The sequence below is a fragment of the Cibotium barometz genome, chromosome 18, assembly GCF_041138505.1.
Source record: "Cibotium barometz isolate CiBa-2024 chromosome 18, ASM4113850v1, whole genome shotgun sequence".
NCBI lineage: Eukaryota > Viridiplantae > Streptophyta > Polypodiopsida > Cyatheales > Cibotiaceae > Cibotium > Cibotium barometz.
The window spans coordinates 20,335,432-20,359,415 of record NC_141063.1 but is presented as its reverse complement, the minus strand read 5'-3'; the positions used below and the strand labels follow the sequence as shown (position 1 = coordinate 20,359,415).

Here is a 23,984-nt window from a genome sequence, read left to right as displayed (position 1 = left end):
TTCGAACAAAGCTTGATGACAAAGCAATTAAATGCATTTTTGTGGGCTACAGCAATGAAAGCAAAGGATACCGTCTTTATAATCCAACTACACGAAGGATTTTTGTGAGTAGAGATGTGGTATTTGCTGAAAATTCGGAACAGCCCATGGTCAGCTTGTATAAAAGAAATGATACAGGCATACAAGACATGTTTGATGGACTTTTACCCATTGCAATTAGGGGGGATTCAGATCAGCCAGCCCCTACACAAGAAAATCCACATGTAGAACATGTGGACCAGCCAGCCATTCAGCCCCCTTCTATGGAAGAAGTGGAAGATCTTGTCAGGGAAGAGCAAACAGCCATAGACACAGCCAAGTCAGTGCCAAGATGGTTGCTGAAAACTTTGCAAGAAAGCAAACTTGCAGCTCCACTCACAGGTAGAACAAGGGCTAGTTCCAGCCATGCCTTGAATGTACATCGTGAGGAGTCTGCATTCGCAATGGGTGGTCTCTTTGATTCAGAAGAGCCTTCTTCTTATGAAGAAGCACATGAGAATGAGCATTGGTTGCAAGCTATGCAAGCTGAAATTTCTTCTATCATGAAGAATAATACATGGGATCTTGTGGAATTGCCTAAAGGCAAGCATGTAATTGGCACAAAGTGGGTGTATAAAGTCAAAAGAAAGTCTGATGGTACTATTGACAGGTACAAAGCAAGACTTGTGGCTAAAGGCTACTCCCAGAAAAAGGGAATAGATTATGAAGAAACTTTTGCTCCTACTTCGAGAATGACCACAATAAGATCTGTGATTGCATTGGCTGCTCATAAAGGATGGAAAGTGCATCAATTGGATATAAAAACTGCACTCTTAAATGGGGATTTACAGGAGGAAGTATATGTAAATCAGCCCATTGGTTTTGTAGTTCCTGGTGAGGAACATAAAGTATGCAGGTTGCACAAAGCATTGTATGGGTTAAAACAAGCTCCAAGAGCTTGGTATGATAAGATACATGCTCATCTAACCAGCCAAGGTTTTGAGAATAGTTCAGCTGAAAGCACATTGTATGTGAAGAAAACCGATGCCGATATTCTCATAGTCATCTTGTATGTAGATGACATGCTCATTACAGGTACAAGCAAAGCACAAATTTCAGATTTCAAAGCTGATTTGAAAGCTGAATTTGATATGTCAGATTTGGGGCCTTTACACTACTATCTCGGCATACAGTTTATGCATACAGATGATGGCATTGTTATGCAGCAAACTAAGTACATAAAAAGTTTGCTAAAAAGGTTTCACATGGATGAATGTAAGCCCATTTCTACTCCGGTAGAACCAGGTGTACGGGTTACTATGCATGATATTGGAGAGCCTTTTGAGGCTGGCCTTTATAGCCAGGCAGTGGGATGCCTCATTTACTTGTGTAACACGAGGCCAGACATATCCTTTGGGGTGTCTTTGTTGAGCAAATTCATGCACAGCCCAGGCACAAAGCATTGGCAAGCAGTCAAACGCATTTTTCGTTATCTTAAGGGTACCCTGGATCTTGGTTTGTTCTATCCCAGGGGGGGCAGCTTGCAGCTTTATGCATACAGTGATTCAGATTGGGCTGGTGATTACGATACCAGGCAATCCACCAGTGGGAATTGTTTTTTTCTTGGCAGCTCATGCATATCTTGGTTGAGTAAAAAGCAACCCACTGTTGCTACATCTACTTGTGAGGCTGAGTACAGGGCAGTCTTTACAGCTACAGTAGATTGTGTATGGTTGAGGAGACTATTGGCTGATCTTCGTGAGTGTCAGCAGACACCCACCACCATTCTCACTGATAGCCAGAGTGCTATGGCCGTGGCACGAAATCCAGTATTTCATGCACGTACCAAGCACATAGAGATTCATTATCACTATGTCAGAGAGAGGCTACATGCAGGGGAGATCAGTTTATCTTATTGCCCTACACAGGATAATGTTGCAGATCTATTCACAAAGGCTTTACCTCGAGAAAAGTTTGAAGCTTTCCGCAAAGCTTTGGGCTTACTCGCATACAGAGAGTGATCTGCTACCCTTGTACAGGTTCACACTTCCACTACAGGGGGGATTTGTAGCCATATGCTCACTTATAGTAGTGCTATGTGTGAACAGGGCTTAACCAAGGGCACTTTTTCCCATGTGGTTTTTCCCCTTGGACATCAAGTGTGAAAGGACACATATAATATTTTGTAGTTCTATATTATATGGATGTGGCACACATGCAAGGGTTGACTTACATTTTGTGGATACCACACTTTTGGCTCTCTCTCTCTCTCTCTCTCATTTCTGTGTGTGAGCTTCTCAACCTTGCACCTAACCCTAATGTGCAGGTTTGTGTGTGTGAGTGTGTGAGTCCAACACCCAACATAGAAGAGGTGGGCTCAAGTTCACTCTACCACATGCACTCCGTATCAGTATTTCTGATCACAGATTTGAAGGAGAGGTAGTGTCGAACATAAGATGAGAATGATTCACAGGCATAAATGTCCCGGTGCTCCATAAACATTGCTATTGCATATAGTTTTACAGGTATTTTGGCCGCCAATAGAAATCCACAGAAAAATCCTCGATCCATAACATATCTAGAAATCCATTGCATCCCGAATAAAAGGGAGCCAAAAACATATTCCATCCCAGTAAAGGAAGCCATAGAACTATATTTAAAGTCCAAGAGTCACCGAGCCATTGATAAACGTATAGATGCGCCAAACCATCGTATATGTATAAATCCTCCAGCATAGATATGCTAGAAACTTTGTCCATTGGACATATCCGTAAGAAAAACCATATAAATCAGGCTTTTTAACCATAAATATTGTTTACCTGAAACAGTTCAATGCAAACAACACACAATCGAAAATTCTCCTTGTACGGGCATACAAGGATTAAGTGTCCAAAAACTCTTACAATAAATTGCAAAAAGCAACAACTTTGCAAAACTCAAAGTATACTTTGCTTTTTTTCTTTGCCAGGAACGTCATGAAGCCAAAGGAAATATCTCCTCAACATACACATAAGATATCTTAAGAGAGAGCTCCATGTAGTTTGCTCATAAACTTGATTTATAATCCACAATAATCCATATTGAAAAATTGCTGAACTCAGGTGAACTCGGGTACATAAAACCAACTTCATATTCCGAGGATAAAATCTGTGAATTCATAAATCCTTAGACCAAGCTGTCTACTGCTCATGACTGCTTCCACAAGCTCAATAGCAAAACTATTGGTCAGTGTAGTCCCCGCTTTTGATCTTTTATCTTTCTCATTGTTGGAAGAAAGCCTCTTGCTTCAGAGAAAGCCTATGCTCTGATACCAATGTCACCGAAATCGGGGACCCAGAGTGTGGGAGAATGAAGAATTAGGGTTAGGTTAGAGATTCATGTGGGAGACATACACAGAGAGAACAAGGGAGAGAGAGAGAGAGTTGTGGGGATAAGTCAACTCACCAAATGTGAGTGTGTGACTCCCCTATCACACATGTATATTGCACTAGTACACATAGTGCACTTAGTACATTAAAAGTACTAAGTGTACTATGTACTATAACTTATGGGCTTGTACACACTATAAGGGTGGGCATAATGCCTTTACCCCAACAACCTCCCACTTAAAGGCAAAGTGCCCTTAAATGAAGGAAAAGAAAAATCAGCATGTACATGATAATATACAAGGCCATATCAAGGCTGAAACTGGCCTCATCCAATGCCCATCAAGTGTCTGCAATGAGCAAACCGCTCCGGAGGCAAACTCTTTGTCAACAGATCAGCCGCGTTGTCATCCGTGTGAATCTTAACAAGCTGAATTTGCTTGTTCTCTATCACCTCTCTGATGAAGTGATACTTCACATCCACATGCTTCGTCTTTGCATGAAAAACAGGGTTCTTTGCCAACTCAATGGCACTCTGACTGTCACAATGCAACAATGGAATATCCCCTGTATAGCCCAAATCAACCACTAACCGAGATAGCCATAATGCCTCCTTGCAAGCCTCTGTGGCTGCAATATACTCGGCCTCTGTAGTAGATAAGGCAATGCACTTCTGCATCCTGGATATCCATGACACAGCACCTCCTGTGAATGTAAACACATAACCGGTAGTAGACTTCCGGTTATCTCGATGACCGGCATAATCCGAATCCGTGTAACCATGCACTAATGCATCCTGTTTGCCAAAGCATATGCACATATCCTGTGTGCCCTTCAGGTATCTCATGACACCTTTCACTGCTTCCCAATGCTTCTTGCCAGGGTTGGCCATGTATCTAGAAACCACTCCCACTGCAAATGCAATGTCCGGCCTAGTAGCAACCATGGCATACATGAGACTGCCACAAGCTGAAGCATACGGAACCTTGGCCATATCAGCCCTGTCTCTATCCGACAGTGGGCTGTCCATAGCACTGAGTTTCACATATGGAGGCAAAGGAGTACTAGTCTTCTTCCCCCCGTCCATATTGAACCTCTGCAAAACTTTGCCAATGTATTCCTTCTGAGACAAATACAAAACATGCTGATTTCTATCCCGAGGTATCCGCATACCCAAAATGTGATTTGCATCACCCAAATCCTTCATATCAAAGGTTTGATGCAGCCTCTGCTTCAAGGTATCCATCTCCTTACGAGATTTCCCGGCAATCAACATATCATCAACATACAAGATGAGGATCAATAGACTGCCATCCAAAGCTTTCTTGGTGTACAAGCAGTGATCTATGTCACTTCTCCTGAATTTCTGGGATTTCATGAATGTATCAAATTTGTGATACCATTCCCTTGGTGCCTGTTTGAGCCCATAAAGACTCTTTTTCATCTTGCATACAAGCTTCTCCTTTCCACGTACTGCATAACCCTCTGGCTGTTGCATATATATCTCCTCATGGAGATCACCGTGAAGAAAAGCAGTCTTCACATCCATCCGAATCAAGTCCAGATCATCATGAGCAACCAAAGCTAACACAGCTCTAAGTGTGGTCATTTTGACCACTGGAGAGAAGATCTCCTCAAAGTCCACACCATATTCCTGCTTGAAGCCCTTAGCCACTAACCTGGCTTTGTATGCAACTTTGAGCCTGTAAACCCACTTGCATGGCAAAACCTTCTTGCCTGCAGGTAAATGCACCAATTTCCATGTTTCATTTTTGTGCAGAGAATCCATCTCTGACTTCATGGCACGCTCCCAAAGAGCCTTGTCTGCCCTCTGTAAGGCCTCCTTATAACATGAGGGCTCCCCACAGTCAGTAAGCATCAAGTAGTCAACCCCTAGAACAAACCTGTCAGGGGCTCTGGAGGGTCTAGTGGACCTCCGTACCCAATGACCATCATTTGCAGGTTGCTGTCCAGCCTGCATATCACCCATTGGTGGCTCCTGTTCAATGCCATAAGGCTGAAATATCATGCCCGGTATTTCTTCTAACTGTGGTATATCCATAGGGATATCTTCTGCCATCTCTGGCTGTCCATTTGGACCATTTTCAGCACCATTTAAGGGCTGGTTTTCCTGCTGTAATGGCTGATTTACAGCCCTTGGTTGTTGTCCATGATGTCCATCATCATCAAAGATAACTCTGCTAGGCTCCTGTTGCCTTGCACGCTCCTTATACATGCATGTTTCATCAAAAATGACATCATTGCTGCGTATAATCTTTCTATTCACGGGATCCCAAAGTCTATACCCCATTTCACCTCTGTCACCATATCCTAGGAATATGCATTTGTGAGACTTAGGATCAAGTTTGGTGCGCATTTCCCTGCGTATGTGCACGTACGCAACGCAACCAAACACTCTCAAGTGCTTGTACGGAGGCTTCCCTGTCCATACTTCTTCTGGCACTTTCCCACCAAGCCTCGTGTTAGGTCACAGGTGACCTGTTTATAAGGTGAACGGCTGTCATAACAGCTTCAGCCCAAAAACCATGAGGTAATGCAGCATGTGACAACATAGAACAGACCTTCTCCTGAATGGTCCTGTTCATCCTCTCTGTTGTCCCGTTTTGTGGAGGATCATAAGGAGTAGAGATCTCCCTCTTGATGCCTTTAGCATCACAAAAGTCCTGAAACTGTTTGGACATATACTCTCCACCATTGTCGGGATGCAAAGCCTTCAGTGTTTTGCCAGTTTGATTCTCAACAAGAGCAACAAACTTCTCAAACACTGAGAATGTATCACTCTTCAAACGAAGAGGATAGACCCACACCTTGCGTGTGGCATCATCAATAAAAGACACAAAGTATTTTGCCCCTCCCAAAGAAAGCTGAGGCATCTCACATACATCTGTATGCACAAGCTCTAACTGAGCATCTTTCTGTCCAAGAGCTTTCTTGTGGGGGCAGTGCAGTTGCCTACCATATATACAATGCTCACAAAACTGAAAACTTGAAAACTTTAGAGAAGGCAAGTAACCCAAACGAGACAATTGCTCCATTCCTTTGACACTCATGTGTCCCAACCGGCTATGCCACATAGAGATTTCCGGCAGCTCGGTTGCATTTACATTCGCATGGTGACAAACACCTACATGCATGAAATAAAGAGTGTCCACCTTAGAGCCTCTGGCAACAACCAGTGAGCCCTTACTAATCTTCCACTTTCCACGACCAAATGTGGTAACATAATCAGCATCATCAAGCTGTCCAGTAGAAAGCGGGTTCTTCTTGATCTCAGGCACATGCCTGACATCATGGAGCATAAGCTGTGAGCCATCTGAAAACACAAGCCCCACATCACCTCTGCCAAGAATCTTGCATGCATGGTTATCACCCAAATAAAACACTCCTTCATTGCCAGCAGTATACCTGACAAACAAGTCTCTGCAACCTGTGACATGAAAGGAGGCACCTGAATCAATGATCCATGAGTGCATACCATGACCACCTGTAAGAAGTGAATGGGCATCAAGTGAAGACGTAAATAGGACCTCATCCTCACTGCCACCTGCATGTGACACATTGATTTCTTCAATCTTGACTCCACTTTTGCCCTTTGGCTTTACATCTTTGGCTTCATCTTTCTCTTTGTCTTTGCCTTTTCCCTTTTCCTTTTGATCATTTTTCCATTTGTAGCATTGCTTTTTAATGTGTCCCTTCTTGCCACAATAATGGCATTCCAAATCCTTTTTGGAGCGAGACTTGCTCCTTCCCCGTTCTTGGCTTTTTCCCCTTTGTTGGGATCTCCCACGTGCATTCATTGCATTGGACTTTCCAACAGAGTTGTTTTTCCTGTTCATCTCTTCTTGAAGAAGAGCACCCTCAACATCTGCATATGACAGCATAGCATGCGAATTGCTAGTGGCTGTCCTGAATGTGTCCCAACTCTCTGGCAAAGTGCATAACAGAAAAGTGGCTTTGAACTCATCGTCCATTGCCAACTTTTGATTAATGACCTGGCTGACAATACCATTAAACTTATTTAGATGGGCTGTCATAGACGCCCCTTCCTTCATCTGAAGACCTATGAGTTTCTTCAACCAATACACTTTGCTTGAGGCACTTTGTTGGGCATACAAGTCCTGCAATCTCTGCCACATTCCCCAAGCTGTCTTCTCTTCACGAATGCTGAAAAGTAATGAGTCTGACACAGACAACATGATAGTAGATCTTGCCAGCTCATCCATATCTTCCCACTCTTCAGCAGTAAGAGAAGCGGGCATTACACCCCTTTCTTTGATAGGCTTGTGCTGCTTCTTCTGGAGCAACACATTGTAGCACTGGGTTTGCCAAATATCATAGTTATGTGAGCCTTCAAGCTTCTTGATGTGAAGCAATGAAGAGCTCTCACCTGTGGTTGTTGCCATAGCAATATGCAACCTGTCAATGCCTGACTCCCTGCAAGTGTGCAAACACTGCACCAAAAGCACACAAAGTGCTCACAATTGTTCTCCCAAGCTTTATCTCCCACTGCGGAAGCACAAATGCAACTTTTCTCCCACTGTATATGATGAAAACACCAAAATCTGGTTGCTGCAGATTTAGGACAGCACCTTAAATGTGCTTTGTTGCCCTTCCAAAGTACTGTACAACAGTACCAATTGCTCACAAATGATGTACCAAACCTGTACCGACAAGTACAGCAGCTGAAATTGAACCTTTTCCTCACTCAAATCAGTGTACAGCCATGCCAAAACTTGCACAAAGCTGTGCCAAATCTGTACCAGCAGGTACAATAGCAATAAATGCTCTCCTGGCTGTCCAAATGAGTGAAAATCAGACTTTTACAGTCCCGAACACTGCATACAACAGTCCCGAACAGAAATTGGGCAAAAGCCCCTTGATTGCAAGCTGATTTCTGAGGATTCAAGGCATAAATGTCTTGCCTGCTGCTTTGCCAAGCTTAACAAGCATAAAATCTTGAAAAGCCCCTTGATTTAAGATCAATTGCTGATCATACATGGTACATTGACGCACATGAAGGCATCCATAGTCTTCGCGATGCTTCCCCCTGGCCACATATACATCAAATACATGAAACCCCCTTGATTTACAGGCACATTGAGTGCTTGTCAGGCATCAACACATTGCCCAAAGCATCAAATGCGAGTGCCTGCATGCAAATCAACCAAATCGGCACAAAAGCCCCTTGATTTGCACTGCAATTTGCTGCAATTTTGCCCGAATGTGCGATTTCTCACATCATACAGCATGTATGACTGCTTAATTGCACAATTACATCAAAAGCCCCAAATTTTGACATCCAATTTCCTGCAAATTGATCCTGATTGTGACCAATTTCCTGCAAATTGATCCTGATTGTGACCAATGTCACCCAATTTTGCCAATTTTGCTCAAAAATTGAGCAATTGGGCACCTGTACCTGCTCAATTGACTTGAATTGATAAGAAATTCCCAAAATTGAAGGCAAATACCTCTTAATTTTTTGAATTTCTCTGATCTGCAGGCTGAATTTTAGTTGTTGCAGGAAAAAAAAGAGGGGGGCATCTTCTTCCCACTTGCAAGGAAGCATGCCTGATGCAAGAAAAGCTTCTCGCTTTCCCTGGGCAGAAGCTTCATGGTTGTCCTTTACCCTCTTGTTGTTGGAGGCTCTTGTGCAGCAGAAGGGCAACAACTCGCATACCTGGCGCTACCCCGCTACCAGCGATAAGATTGGCGGCGTGTCGTGTTGTTCTGACCTAGTATTCGATGGACGTCGGGAGTTGTGGGCGCTGGCCTCCGTGTCCTTGGCTTACGTGTCTAACGCCCAGCGCTAATACGCTTTGTAGCCAGCCGAATCGCGACCAAACGCCTCAACGCCCACTGCCTACGTGTCCGCCTGGCTGCCTTCGCCTATTCACAAGCAACTCGAAAAAAAAGGTTTGCCATCACTGTCGGTGTGGGGTTACGCGTTGTGGCCACCAACACTTTGCTGCGCTGCCTCTTCTGAGCCGGTGCCTGCTGTGCAGCGTGTAGCTTTGCCCGACAAGCTGAATGTATGACAGTACCCAATCAGCACCCAGCTGATACCAGTACGACTCACCTAATGAGGGTGACAGCCAGCTACAGTACAGCTCGTTCAGCTATCAAGGAGAAGAGGGAAGAGGGAGGGATCACTAAGCTCTGATACCAGTTGTGTGGGAGAATGAAGAATTAGGGTTAGGTTAGAGATTCATGTGGGAGACATACACAGAGAGAACAAGGGAGAGAGAGAGAGAGAGTTGTGGGGATAAGTCAACTCACCAAATGTGAGTGTGTGACTCCCCTATCACACATGTATATTGCACTAGTACACATAGTGCACTTAGTACATTAAAAGTACTAAGTGTACTATGTACTATAACTTATGGGCTTGTACACACTATAAGGGTGGGCATAATGCCTTTACCCCAACACAAAGCGATAGACAGACACTTCAAATACCAAACATAGCTTCAAAACACAGCGAAAGAACCATAAACAATATAAATAACACCACACTGAGCTGGAACAGCTGGCCCCCCTAGGAACTTCTTTATTCAAATAGAAGCTTTTTTCACAAGAAACCAAGGTGCGGGTGCGACTTGCACCGGATTTTCCACAAAGCATCAGCACAACTCTTGCCCAGATCTTAGTCTAGAGCCAAGATACAATCAGCGCCAAAAGCTGTCCAAAACAGTCCCAAAATCAGCATCAAACACTGCATGTTGCATGGCCAGATTTGTGTAAGACAAGAACACCGACTAAAACCACACGTGAGCTGTACGACTATATGGATGCTGAGCAGATGCTGAACAGCCAGCAAGCAATCACTTTGCCAGTGGCCAGCTGGAGGAGCGAGAAGAAAACTTCTACACGGCCAACTCTGAGAGAAGAGGCCAGCAGCCACTCTACGGCCAGCGCTGAAAGGAATAGAAACCAGCTGCAGTCGGCTGTGTATGACCAATGCACAAAGGAGAGAGAGAAGCACTGTACGGCCAGCGCTAGAAAATCACCAAAAGCTTCTGCTATACGGCCAACAAAGAAGAGAAGAGAGGAGCAGCTGTAGTCGGCCAGTGCAAGCACTTGATGATAAAAACAGCCCTCCCTTGCCTCTTTAATAGGGTCGACCAGCTCTATAATAGCTATGCTTTTCCTTTTTGCCCAAAATATCAACTTTTGTGCTTTTCCTAGGCTTGTTGCCCAAGTTTGCTCTAGGCGCCTCCTTCTGTCCACCTGTGTATGCCCAAAATAATAATATTTCTAGCCAGATTTTAATAATGTGTGAACACACTAACTTATAAACCTAATATGTCACTTTAATGATTAAAATCGCATGTTGCTCATGCTCTATAGCCATCTTGCAAGCCAAACTTTGCCAGTAAATGCTCTGGCTTACTTCTGTGGAAAATCCCCGTTCACACCTTGGCTCTGCTCAGTGTATGCAACACTGGTCAAGACTGGTGAAGGGACCAAATGGTGACAATTGACAGAGGCCTTGACGGCTCTTCCTAGGGCAAATACCCAAGAATGGATGGGATTCTAGTTTCCTTTTTTCTTCGTCACTGGGGACTCATGGAAGGTGGCCTTCAAGTAACCCTCAATGAGATTATGACCACATGCGTCATGCCAAAGAGGCTTTCAAAGGGTCTGATTCACTTAATTCCTAAGGAGGGGGGTAACAGATTGGAGATTCGACAGTGGAGACCCATCACCCTCCTAGGACCACATACAAGATTTTGGCCAAGGTCATCAGCCGGAGACTTCAACTCTTCCTCCCCAATCTGATTCATGATACTCACACAGGTTTTGTTCAGGATCAGAGCATTCTCGACATCTTCTTCACTTTTTGGGAGGCGACAGCTTTGGCCAAGATGCGGCAGCGGGATCTCATTGTGCTTCTTTTGGATTTTGAGAAAGCCTATGATAGAGTTGACTAGGGCTTTCTGGAGGGCACGATCTACCAGATGGGTTTTTCGAAGGACCACGTGGATCCGTGGTGTTTCCAAACTTTATTCGGCCTCTCCGCTCTGCTCAGTGTATGAGACACTGGTCAAGATTGGTGAAGGAACCAAATGGTGACAGTTGACAGAGGCCTTGACGGCTCTTTCTAGGGCAAATACCCAAGAATGGATGGGCTTCTAGTTTCCTTTTTTCTTCGTCACTGGGGACTCATGGAAGGTGGCCTTCAAGCAACCCTCAATGAGATTATGACCACATGCGTCATGCCAAAGAGGCTTTCAAAGGGTCTAATTCACTTAATTCCTAAGGAGGGGGGTGATAGATTGGAGATTCGATAGTGGAGACCCATCATCCTCCTAGGACCACATACAAGATTTTGGCCAAGGTCATCAGCCGAAGACTTCAACTCTTCCTCCCCAATCTGATTCATGATACTCACACAGGTTTTGTTCAGGATCAGAGCATTCTCGATATCATCTTCACTTTTTGGGAGGCGACAGCTTTGGCCAAGATGCGGCAACGGGATCTCATTGTGCTTCTTTTGGATTTTGAGAAAGCCTATGATAGAGTTGACTAGGGCTTTCTATAGGGCACGATCTACCAGATGGGTTTTTCGAAGGAGTGGATCCGTGGTGTTTTCGAACTTTATTCGGCCTCTCACAGCCAAGTTCTCATTCAGGGAGCCAGAGGTGACAGATTTACACTTTCTCACTCGATCCAACAGGGCTGCCCTCTAGCACCCTACCTCTTTCTATTTGTCATGACTCGTCGAGGCCGTGAGCAGTTTTCTCTCAACTCAGGAGACTGACCTCCAGGGATTGCATCTACCCATCCGTACTTAGGAGGAGCTCCTTGACTCAAAGTTCGCAGATGACACAGCAACATACTTATATGGAGATGTGGGGAATCTTCAGAGATTTCTGAGATCTTCTGTCGCGCATCAGGAGCACAGATCAACTAGCACAAGTCGTGTGGTTTTTGGGTTGGCTCTCCACCCACCCCGACTTGGCATCCAGTTGATGTTGGAAATTGGGGGCCACTTGGGAGGTCACCCATCCCAAAAGTGTTCACGCCACTGCGCACTTAACCTCCACCACTCTATTCCCTTCCAAGTATTCTAGCATATGCTCACTTGCAAGTTGCTAGTGATTACTCCGGGCATACCAGCACGACGCAATCTTCTTAGTCGTACACGCATTCGGCCTTCGTTCAGCTCCACCGAGAGGAATTGGCAAGTCAACTAGCTCCGCTAACAACATCCCAGCATGCCCTGCCTAGCTCTAATACCATGTTGGGCCACTTCTTGGGAGGTCACCCATCCTAGTACAGTATTCACGCCACTATGCACTTAACCTCCACCACTCTATTCCCTTCCAAGCCACGAAAATTGGTGGAGGAGGGATGATAATGGCCCTAGTCTTCTATTGTTTATGTATGATCTCATTATCACTGGCACTACGCATATGGTATGTAGACGGCCAAGCCATGACCTTCCAACAATTGAGGCTTTCCAATGGATCCCAAGGGGCACTCCAATCCATTATCTTGGATGCCAGGTGAGCATCGATATTTCCCCAGCAGCAGCTAGCCCCTCTTCTTCTGAGCATTCAAAAGAAGCTTCTATACTTGAGTTCAATGAGGCTTTCACTAGCCGGCTGAGTGGTGGCAGCGAACCAAGTTCTTCTTGCCACCATGTGGTATATTACTTCTTGTTGGGCCTTCTCCCGGGCCTACATTGGTCATGTTCAACAATTGATCCACAATTTTCTATGGATGGGCAACGATGGGAGGCTTGCTTGGGCCAAGGTGACCTGGAGAGTGATTATACAACCACGCCACAAAGGGGGCCTAGGAATCATCGACCCATCAATTCAGAGCCGTGCCTTGTTGAGCAAGTTGATTGTTAGAGGACTTCTTTCAAGCGGCGAGCTGTGGAAGGATTTCCTCTTGGCCAGGATATGAGCCCGTACACCGAGCCTGGGCCCCTTGGCCATAAAGCACCAAATGGATCTTCACGGAGATGCAGACCCGAGGCTTTAGTGTCATGTGCACAGTGGGTATCTACCGTGTGCTATACACATGCAAGACTAGTTTCGAGGCTTGGGGAAGCTTGGAACTAGGCAGGCTGATTGACGAGCTGAGTTAGGGATATACTAACGGGCGGGCACCCAAGTATGGACGGACAGGCGGCCAAGTGTGGACGCCCGATGACCGGCCAAGAGCCTATAAAAGGGTGGCCAAGGTTAGTTATTGTATTATAGAGAGTCTCGCGAGTTTGTGAGATGTCATGTGCATCCGTTCATCCCAATGCTCGTAGACATGTATATTCTCATTAGCAAATATATGGGTAGATTTAGGGGCAGATTTAGAGCAGATTTTGCAGCCCTACAAGCTCCCGGAAGTGCCCAAAACATAGCCCAATGGTTGGGACACCTTTTGAGCATAGTTTGGACACAAAATGTGACTGTTTGGACAATGTTTTGTGGGAAAAATAGGCAAAACCGACTTGATTACGAATTCATTTCTTTTTCCTATAAATAGGATCATTAGGCATTCATTAGAATCATCATTCAAAGATCAAGAGGATCCATTTGTCAGAGTCTGCAAGGCAGCAAGGACACAGTGGTGGATCAACAAGAGCTTCTCTTGTCCGATTGCAAGTAGAGGGTTGCAAGGATCTTTGGTATGCATCATGAAGCTGTGAATCAGCAAGATCATTGTATATATAGCATGTTTTGGCAATATACAGTAGATTAGGTCTCTCTCTCCCTCTCTTTTGTGTCATTGCTAAACATAGGATTAGCGTTATCTTCTTTGCTTAGCGTTAATCATGAACACGCTTCCGCAACGCATGTTACATTGGTATCAGAGCTTAGGTCATCCTAGGACAATTCTTAGCTTATATTTGGTGCATGCTGAATTAGGGTTTGCATTTTAGGGTTTACGAGCAAGATTAGGGTTTGCGTTTTTGCGTTAAATTTGCGTTTTTGCATCAACTTTTTGCTCATTTTCAGCATAGTATAGTGCTAGAAAGTCTAGTTTTCAGCCTAGCATGATCCTAGGGAGTTTAGAAAGCATGTAGAACTCTAGAGTTAGGGTTTTTGGGCTGATTACAACAGAAAAAACAGCAAAATAATATCATGAGTTCAGAGGCAATGGACGATGACTTTCTCACGACTTTGCAGAGTCGTCGGAGACAGGAAGATGAACGATACAAAAGGGAACAAGAACGCTATGCTCAGTATGAACAAATCATCGTTGGGGCCAGGTTTAGGCAACAACTCATAGAAGAGCTTCAAGAAGAGATGCGTCAAGACCCACTTCTATACGAGCAAAGATGGACACAACTCAAGGAGACATGGGCACAATTCATGGCAGCATCAACAAAGGCCAAGAAGGAATCACCTAGGGTTGTAAAGCAGCCCATGACCGAGAGCGTTTACCCAACGAAAAGAGAGCTTCTAAGACAAGAGTTCTCGGGAGATGTGATCACAGAAAGAGGTGTTTCCGAGGAGGTGCCATTACCCGGGATGCATATGCGAGAATCAGAACCAAAGCCAAAACTAGAGCCAGAAGCCAAACCAAAACCAGAACCACAGCTCACGCAAGTGGATCTTTCCAAATCCTATTTGGAGGAGGATGAGGTCAACCCGATAGTTCCCAAGGAGGTGGATCTCTCCAAATCCTATTTGGAGAAGGATGAGGTCATCTCGACAATTTCAGAGGAGTTTTCAGAAGATCTAAAGACCAAGCCAAAGAACTTGAAGACCAAGTTAGAGAACTTGGGGATTGAGCCGATGGATATGAAGTGCAATCTTCAAATGGACCAGAAGGAAAACGGAGCAAAGGTGTATGGATTACCCCAGTGCTCCAAGCTTAGCAAAAGGGGATGTCATGTGCATCCGTTCATCCCAATGCTCATAGACATGTATATTCTCATTAGCAAATATATGGGTAGATTTAGGGGCAGATTTAGAGCAGATTTTGCAGCCCTACAAGCTCCCGGAAGTGCCCAAAACATAGCCCAATGGTTGGGACACCTTTTGAGCATAGTTTGGACACAAAATGTGACTGTTTGGACAATGTTTTGTGGGAAAAATAGGCAAAACCGACTTGATTACGAATTCATTTCTTTTTCCTATAAATAGGATCATTAGGCATTCATTAGAATCATCATTCAAAGATCAAGAGGATCCATTTGTCAGAGTCTGCAAGGCAGCAAGGACACAGTGGTGGATCAACAGGAGCTTCTCTTGTCCGATTGCAAGTAGAGGGTTGCAAGGATCTTTGGTATGCATCATGAAGCTGTGAATCAGCAAGATCATTGTATATATAGCATGTTTTGGCAATATACAGTAGATTAGGTCTCTCTCTCCCTCTCTTTTGTGTCATTGCTAAACATAGGATTAGCGTTATCTTCTTTGCTTAGCGTTAATCATGAACACGCTTCCGCAACGCATGTTACATGAGAGCTCTATGGTCTTGGAGCCTAGATCTAGTGTAGACGTGCACCTGCTTTATGCAGCCGAGGCCGGCAGCAATCTCGAGGCCCGCGAGGGCAGCTTCGTGACGGTATGGAACGTCGCGAGGAGGAAATTGGTCGGTACGTCAACCTAGTTAGCTCAGCTCGTGGCTCGATGGGGACAGCCAAGACTGTGGGCTCGCCCACGACTGTCATGGTTGGGAGGTGAGTCACGCCTGCACCCCCTTGCTTGTTTGTTTGTTCGTTTGTTTGCAAGATTCGAGTTTGAACCAAGATCAATCACGAGGGGATCCGTGGGGATTTGACAGAACTAGTCTTGCATGCGTATAGCACACGGTAGATACCCACTGTGCACATGACATTTAGTCCAACTGTTGAGGACAAATTTGTATTACGAGCTTGGGATCAGGCCCTCCAGCAGTCAGTTCTGGTAGCCTCCAAGGAGTGCCTTCGATAGCCCTTGATTTGGAATCCCCTGATCCGTTGACCTAGTGGCCACATGCTCGGGTCTTGGCCTCATGTATCCTGGGGAGCGTTGAGCACGGGACCGGCTAGGTCTCTCGGAGATTGGCTTGCATTCAGACAGCTTCCCTATTTTAACAGGGAGTCATGTGGATTTCCACTTGTTCGATGGGGTGTAAACCATGGACATGTTAGAGGTGGAATATGTTATAATCATTGTCCGTCAGGATCTCTATTAATGGGATTGCATAGACTTTTGGTTCATCCCAATTTAGTGGGGTGAAAAGTAGCTAGAAGCCATGTGTTGTCTTCAAGCTATTTGAGAAAATGGGACATACGCAAAAGGTGATGGGGAGTTTTATGCTTGCCCTAAGAGTAGGCGTGAGTATCAACTAGTTATGTGTGAAAATACAATCTTCGTTCAATCTTAGATGAGGATTGGACAGGAGACATCTTGTATTGGAAGTACATGGCACTTTAGGACTTGGTTGTGCATTCAGTGAACTAGTGTTTGCCGACAACTAATGCAGGATACCATCACTTGAGTTGTGCCAGGGTTGTTACGGTCAGAGTCACAGGGGAAGGAGGGGACGGCGAACCACGATAAAACGTCGTCCTGAATTCGATCCGAAACAGGCTGGGGACGACGGGGACGTTCTAGAGTTTTTCGTCACAAGGGGACGGCGTCTTCGAAACAGTGGAACAGACGGAGCCTGTCGGGGACGGGACGTTGCAACGGCTCAAGCCACAATGATAAAGCCACTACCTTTCAAATTGGTCATGTAGAAAACCATGATCATAAGGCTAGCACTTATCAGGCTCCAGGCTCTGATTGAGCATTACAAACTCTCTAATTTATCATTTAGTAGCCTAGGCCCTCGGCTCTTAGCTCTACCCTATGTTTCATTGTTTTGACTTTTGAGTCTTGACTCTGCACTTTACGTGCATTGTAGACACTAGTGTTTTGTTATTTGATAGTGATCATCATTCCATGCTTATATATTGGTTTGTCGGTGAATTTATTAGCGCATGGTCGGCATTTTTGGTGTTTGCATTGTGCAATGCGTATTTACTAAATAACTCATAACTTTTAAACTTTAAAATCATAAATGTTCTTTTATTTAGTGTGCTTTGTAGTCTATGTAAGGATACTTCAATAAATTGCATATTCCATATGCCGTCCCCGTTCCCTGCCTTTTGCCATTCCCCATTCCCGACCCTGTCCCCATCCCCCATCCCATGTGACTATGGTTATAGTAGAGCTTGTTGCAATTTGTGACTAGATGTCCTATTGAGATTCAACTCTTGGGACGAGAGCTGGATTGGCAGTAAGAGGTCTAGATTGGCTAAGAGCTTATAATTAATAGCTTGGGGCTAATAATGGCAAAAAGCTTATAAATAAAGCGAGAAGCTTATAAATAAAGCAAGGGCAAATAATAGCTAGATATGCGATCGATGATGTCGGGTCTATGAAACCTTGTTAGGGTTTCGATTCTAGGTCAAATAATCCTTGGGTCTGTGGAGACCACGCCCCCCCCCTCTCCCCCTCAAGCAAGGTTGGCAGACCCCCCGCACAACAAAGGCACACATGCCGCGTTGGCAATGGCTCCCCACGTGCAAAGCCCAAGGCACCTGTTCATATGTGGAATTTCTATGATCCACAAACCACCTTCGGACAGTCCAAAGGATTTGGCAGCCCCACCAACCGCCACACATCCTACACAACTGCTCCTCATTATCAGGGCTCCCTCAGACCCAGCCGGCCCCCTATCCCTTAGGATACCTCCCCACCAGTGCAGTGTGACAACCCCCTCCATCTCCTCCTGACCTCTCCCTGCCCCCTCTCCCACCTCTCCTTTGTACAGCCCCACCCACCACCCCCGACCCAACGACCTCTGCCAAGCACCACTCAATCCAGCGCTTGTACAGGCTATCCAGCATAGCCTTCTCGCCCATCTCAGCACTTCCACCAGAGAAATCCCCCCCCCAAACCCAGATCACGTGGCACCCTATGGATCACTCCTTTCTCTAATACCTGCCCATCCAGGTATTCTCTCAAGCTGACACGGTAAGAAGTACTTTTGTTGGATCTTTTACAAGTAGAAACGATTATTTAAAAAATTACATCCACATTTTAATGCAACTGCTTTTTATGGTTGATGAACATGAAAGATGGAATTTTTAAGATCCCAGCTAGCATACCTTGCAACTGCTTTTTATTATTGATGAAACGATTATTTAAAAAATTACATCCACATTTTAATGCAACTGCTTTTTATGGTTGATGAACATGAAAGATGGAATTTTTAAGATCCCAGCTAGCATACCTTGCATGTAATAAAGTCCCCATCTTTCCAAGTTGTGTGGCCAATACCTGAAACCTCTTGTATGATTTTAATAAAGTGATCTTCCCTAAGGTTGAAGACTTTTTATAACTATATGTACAAAATGGAACTTACAAAAATGCAATCATCATAACTGCATAGCATAAAATCAGTCTTGTTACCCTGCAGTAATAAACCGACTTTGATCACAAGCTTTTGCAATGATGAAAGTTTGAGAGCTTCTTGCCCCCAAAAAAATTTGAAGGTTCAAGCTTACTCCCAACTCCAAACAGCGTGAAAAGAACTAAAAACAAACCAAAACCCTCTACATGAGACCTGAATGACTGTCGAAAATTGTTTGGCAGATACAGGAAAGCCGGACACAGCACTAACCTGCATTGACAAGATTTCAAACATTACTATGATGTATGCATTATTTCAAACATTACTATGATGTATGCATTATCTCAACAAGTTACCTCCTACAAACCAAGGGACTTACTGTTACTTTCTAAAATGTATGTATTACCTGAACAAATTAACTCCTACAAAACATGAGACTCAGTGTCATCACTTAGTGATAAAGCTTTGTTTTAAACAAGCCAATATGTTATTTACATGATCACAATACACATGTTGGTTTAAGGTATGCCTGCCTACTTTGATGTGATTTACCATGAATCAGCTTAAAAACTGGTGTGTAAGTGCAGGTAAGCTGGCCCCCTTGAGAGCCCCTTACACTGTCCCCTAGCTTGAATTATTGATGTTTAATATTTTTTTATGAATGCATTTACTTCCAAGTCTTTTTGTAATGTTGCCATTGCAAGATAAAAGACATTTGACTCAACCCAAGGGTTGTACTGGCCCAATCAAGTGCAACGATGTTCGCCTTGGGTGCACCAGCAATTCAAATGCCCAACTATATGTTACAATAGAGCATCTAAGCGGTGCCCAACTCCTGGGAGAGTGTGCTTGAGGAGTCTTCATATACAAGCACCTACACAATACCCACATGTACATACCTGCCTTCATTCAAGTGGGCCTCCACCACTTTATCAATATGGCTCACAAAGACCGGACATAGCCCTAATGTTCCCCCGTCACATGCATGAGAAAGAAAGAAAGAAAGAAAGAAAGTTGTATTAACGTCTTCAAAAGGCCAAAATGACCTATGAAACCAAAAGGTTACATCATATCCATGAGGTACATAATCCTGGGTACAAAATAGTAATAAAGAAAGATAACAAAAATCTAGAGCATTAAAATCTGATCTGAGAGAGAGAGAGAGAGAGAGAGAATCTGCACATCTCATGCTTCTACTATGACATTCTAACATGTGTGGATGGCAGGGGTGCCATCTGTATACCCGTGTATGTACCATCATGTGACATTTGTTATGCATGGAGTAGTGGATGCCTCCTGTATGTACCAAGATGTGCTATCATGTGACTCTGTTTTGTATCATGTATGGGCGCCTTTCCTGTATGTACCCCTTGTACCATCTGCTCATATGCCGTACATAAAGGAAATATACCTTCTCTTTTCTGTTTGTGATGGTGAAATTGAAATAGCCAAGTTCTCTCTTGTCTAGAGAAAGTGTTGGCAATTCAGTCGATAGAATTTTATGTTCTCCGAGTTCAGGCTAACAACAAATCGTTTTCTTTTTCATGTTCATTCTGTATTAAGAGAGTGCTGGCCCTGATTGAAATTTCACGAGCAAACACACACACACCCAGCCCCCCACACACACCTGGCCTTTCACTTGATTCAAGTTGTTCACCACTGCCATGCTTGCTTGCTGGCCCTGCAATCGTTTTCTTTTTCATGTTCATTCTGTATTAAGAGAGTGCTGGCCCTGATTGAAATTTCACGAGCAAACACACACACACCCAGCCCCCCACACACACCTGGCCTTTCACTTGATTCAAGTTGTTCACCACTGCCATGCTTGCTTGCTGGCCCTGCAATCATAGCAAGCCGCAAATGAGCTAATGTGGATGAAATGATGTTCGAAAATATGTTCGTTATAATACTAGACCATAACATCAAAAGAAGGCTTCAAAGGAAGGAAGATGAGAAGGCTTTACACAAGATTGTGGCAGAGTTGCATCGCAAGTGCTTGACCTGAAGGAGCTAGAAGATGGTGGTGTTAAAAAATCACATTATGAAATTTCTAATTCTAGACATATTAAGAGTATAGCTATGTCTTCCATTTGTTGCCATTTATTTTTGGAGTTTTTACCCCCCCCCCCCCCAGTTTTCTGCAAGCTCCTGGCGATCTCTAATAGGCGGTCGACTATCGCTGCATGGATCCAGCCAAGTTCTCTACCTTTTCTCTTTGAAGATCATTCCGTAAACCCTAAAAAAATGGCAGTGCAGAAACCTGCAGTCCTCAAACCCTAGAAGAATGTTTCAGGCATAGAAACCCTAGCACAACAGTACTGTATTTGCAAACAAGAACAGTCAAACATTTTGAAACTTCAGAATAGTTCAGTTTTCAGGGATGCGAAGTTCAAAGGTGCTCTAGAGGAACAGGTTCAGTATTGAAAAACCTTAGCAGAGTCCAGCAGTATGTTTCGGTGCTTGCAAACCCTAGCACAATGGCGCTTTGTTAGCGATCTGGTTGGAAATTATTTTGTGAGCCAGTAATCAGTGAAATTTATTGTTTATTATTTAATGCTTGCATGTATTCATTTATATGTCTGATATATAATTCCCAGCTTGATATTTTCCAAATTCTACCCCTTCTCCGGAATCAACCTCCACACTATATCAAACTTCAAATTCTTGCCACATGGCAACTTTGTGAAACTCTTCTTTTATATAATATATATAGTGAATATAGTGATAGTGATATAGAGATGTCTATTTCTTTCTTCAGTTATGTACAGCAGCATATTCAGTTTATACATTGATAATCGGCACTTATAAGAGTTTGGGCATTATAAGCTGCCACATCAATAGGGTCACCCTCTCTTCACGAATTCCTACATGGAGTAGAGTAGTTTAGTGAAGCAAGGTTTTCAAGCAAAATGTAGGTCAAGAGTCCATCAAGAGAGAGAGGGTTCTCCCCTTCCATCCCTCCGCCTGAATGCAGCAACCTTAATCGCAAGGGGGAAATACCATTTTTTAGGAAGGCATACAAAGAGAGGGGGTGCACAGACACAAATGTGTAAAGAGAGAAGCTGGAGATAATGCATGATGCGGCCTCGAGAGACAGAGACAAATAGAAGGGAAGGTGGACGGTGATGGAGGGAGTTGGGTCAAGGGGAAGGGAAGGCACTGCGCAGCAACCTGAGGGGGGGGTTGTGATGAGGGAGGCCTCAAAGACTATGTGAACAAGTGTCAGCATGTGTTTGCAAACAAGGGGGTAAATAGGCAGGATGATTCCCCCCACCCCCTTTTCCCCTCCAATGTTCTCTAATAATGCATATTGGGTCTTGGATTATGAGGAAAGCAAACCTTTCTCACTTGAGAAGTTTAACTATAAGTGGTGGGAGAAGGAACAGATGGCAAAAAAGGAGAAGCTAATGAAATGTGAAGACGACTGTTAAGTCTAGACATAAGTGGGACGGCCTTTGGAGAGCTGTGAGTGAGAGGAAACTAGAAGTTTAGGGAATTCAAGAACATAATTCATTTGGGAGAAAGTCAAGTGTGTGTTTCAAGAGATGTTTTTTTACAACTTCTCTCTCTCTCTCTCTCTCTCTCTCAAGGAGGAGGTGAGTGCATTGAAAGTGGAACTGGTAGCCATCAAGAATATTGAGAAGGAAGAAGGGGAGATCAATGACAACCCTCTCACGGCCATCAAAGAAGAGATCTCCAAGGAGATCACAAAGGACATGGAGGGAAAACTCGAAGCCAAGCAGTCAGGATGGGTTGAGGTGGTGAAGAAGAACATCCGTAAAGAAGTGAGGGAGGAGACTCAAACGGAAGAACACCAAATCATTCACACACCACCATTGAGGAGGAGAAGATGAGGCATGCCCGCCGCCTTAACATTCGAGTCACAGGTATAGCTTAGACACCCGACTCCACTCCCGAGAAAGATGGACAGCTTCTATGCATGAAGCTCGGCTATACAGGGGAAGAGGACCCTCTCCCCTTCACCAAAGCATGGAGAGCCGGGAAAGACTCAACACACAAGCGAGCCCTCATCCTACAATTTGCAGGAGAGACGGGAGAGGGTCACCTTCATGAGGAAGAGGGTCATACTACGAGGTTTAGAGGGAGCTCCTATTTTCTTGGATGATGATCTCACGAGGATGCACCTTGAGCATAGGAGAGCTTGCATGCCATGAGTCTTACACGCGAGAGGAGAGAAGGCAAGATTCTATCGAGATGGTCGGGTCATCATTGATGGTGGCCGGCCGGCCCATGGATTAGCGATTTGGGGCCTATGGGACACAGACCAGGCCACTGACAGAGATACACATGGCAGTATGGAACTGTAATGGTTCACTATGGGTGCAGCCTGGATGACTGGAGCATGTTATGGGGGGGAGAGACATCATACTTCTAACACAGACACATCAGAGCCCAGAGAGAGGGCTACCTCAAGTAGAGGGATTCCAGTGGGAGTCAGCATATAGGAGGACCACACGCCAGGGTACCTTGAGAGGGTCGGGGGGAGTAGCAGTTCTATTCAGACGGGAGCTACAGGGGAGACTGAGAGTGGTAACATAGGATCCAGAGGCCAAATACATGTGGATCAGCTTACAGCTCTCACAGGACAGGGTTATATACATAGCCCTATGTTACTTTCCTCCATCAGGATCCTCCTATGTCATTACAGAGGACATGCCATAGGAGGAGGAGACAGGAGCCTCGCCATACACTTGTCTATCAGAGGAGATTATGCATTATTCTACACTAGGGGAAGTATTTCTTACGAGCGACTTCAATGCCCACACACAGAGCAGACAGTGTAAGGTGTATGACTATGATGACATGGAGATCCTCCACCCTCTAGATCTAGAGGAGATAGGGGCTAATCGGGCAATCAAAAGACACTGGACCAGACAGAGGACATTATGGGGACCACTTACTAGAGTTGGGAGCCAAGCATCATCACGTTATTATAACGGGATGCTACAATGGCCGGGATCACAGGAGGGCTGACATGCTTCCCACATGGGGGTCATACACGGACCGAAGGCACGGTGGTAGACTACATTATGGGGTCTTTGGAGGCATCACAGCTTGTCACCTCATTCTCCATTCCACCTCGTCCTATTGGGGCAGATCATACATACTTGGCATTTTCACTAGCCAGATCACCAGTATCACCAGCCCCCCACATATCGACGCCACACACTACCATCTACTTCACACATGACATGGCAGACATATACACTG

General features: G+C 44.7%; 1 protein-coding gene across 8 annotated transcripts in view; it reads right to left on the bottom strand.

Moving 5' to 3' along the window:
• Positions 1-21,320, bottom strand: part of LOC147629050 (proteasome assembly chaperone-like protein) — a 38,667-nt gene extending 17,347 nt beyond the window's left edge. The window contains exons 1-7 of one of the 8 annotated variants that reach the window (XM_086812267.1): positions 21,182-21,298; positions 20,717-20,753; positions 20,537-20,590; positions 20,380-20,433; positions 18,966-19,022; positions 18,765-18,812; positions 18,633-18,679 (exon numbers count right to left, since the gene is read on the bottom strand). In XM_086812267.1, the coding sequence (XP_086668393.1) occupies positions 18,633-18,679; positions 18,765-18,812; positions 18,966-19,022; positions 20,380-20,433; positions 20,537-20,575 (245 nt within the window). In that variant the 5' untranslated portion in view covers positions 20,576-20,590; positions 20,717-20,753; positions 21,182-21,298. Of the gene's footprint in view, positions 1-18,632; positions 18,680-18,764; positions 18,813-18,965; positions 19,023-20,379; positions 20,434-20,536; positions 20,591-20,716; positions 20,763-21,181 lie in introns of all 8 variants that reach the window. The other 7 variants (XM_086812270.1, XM_086812268.1, XM_086812271.1 and 4 more) reach the window with 7 other exon arrangements.
• Positions 21,321-23,984: the final 2,664 nt, after the last annotated feature.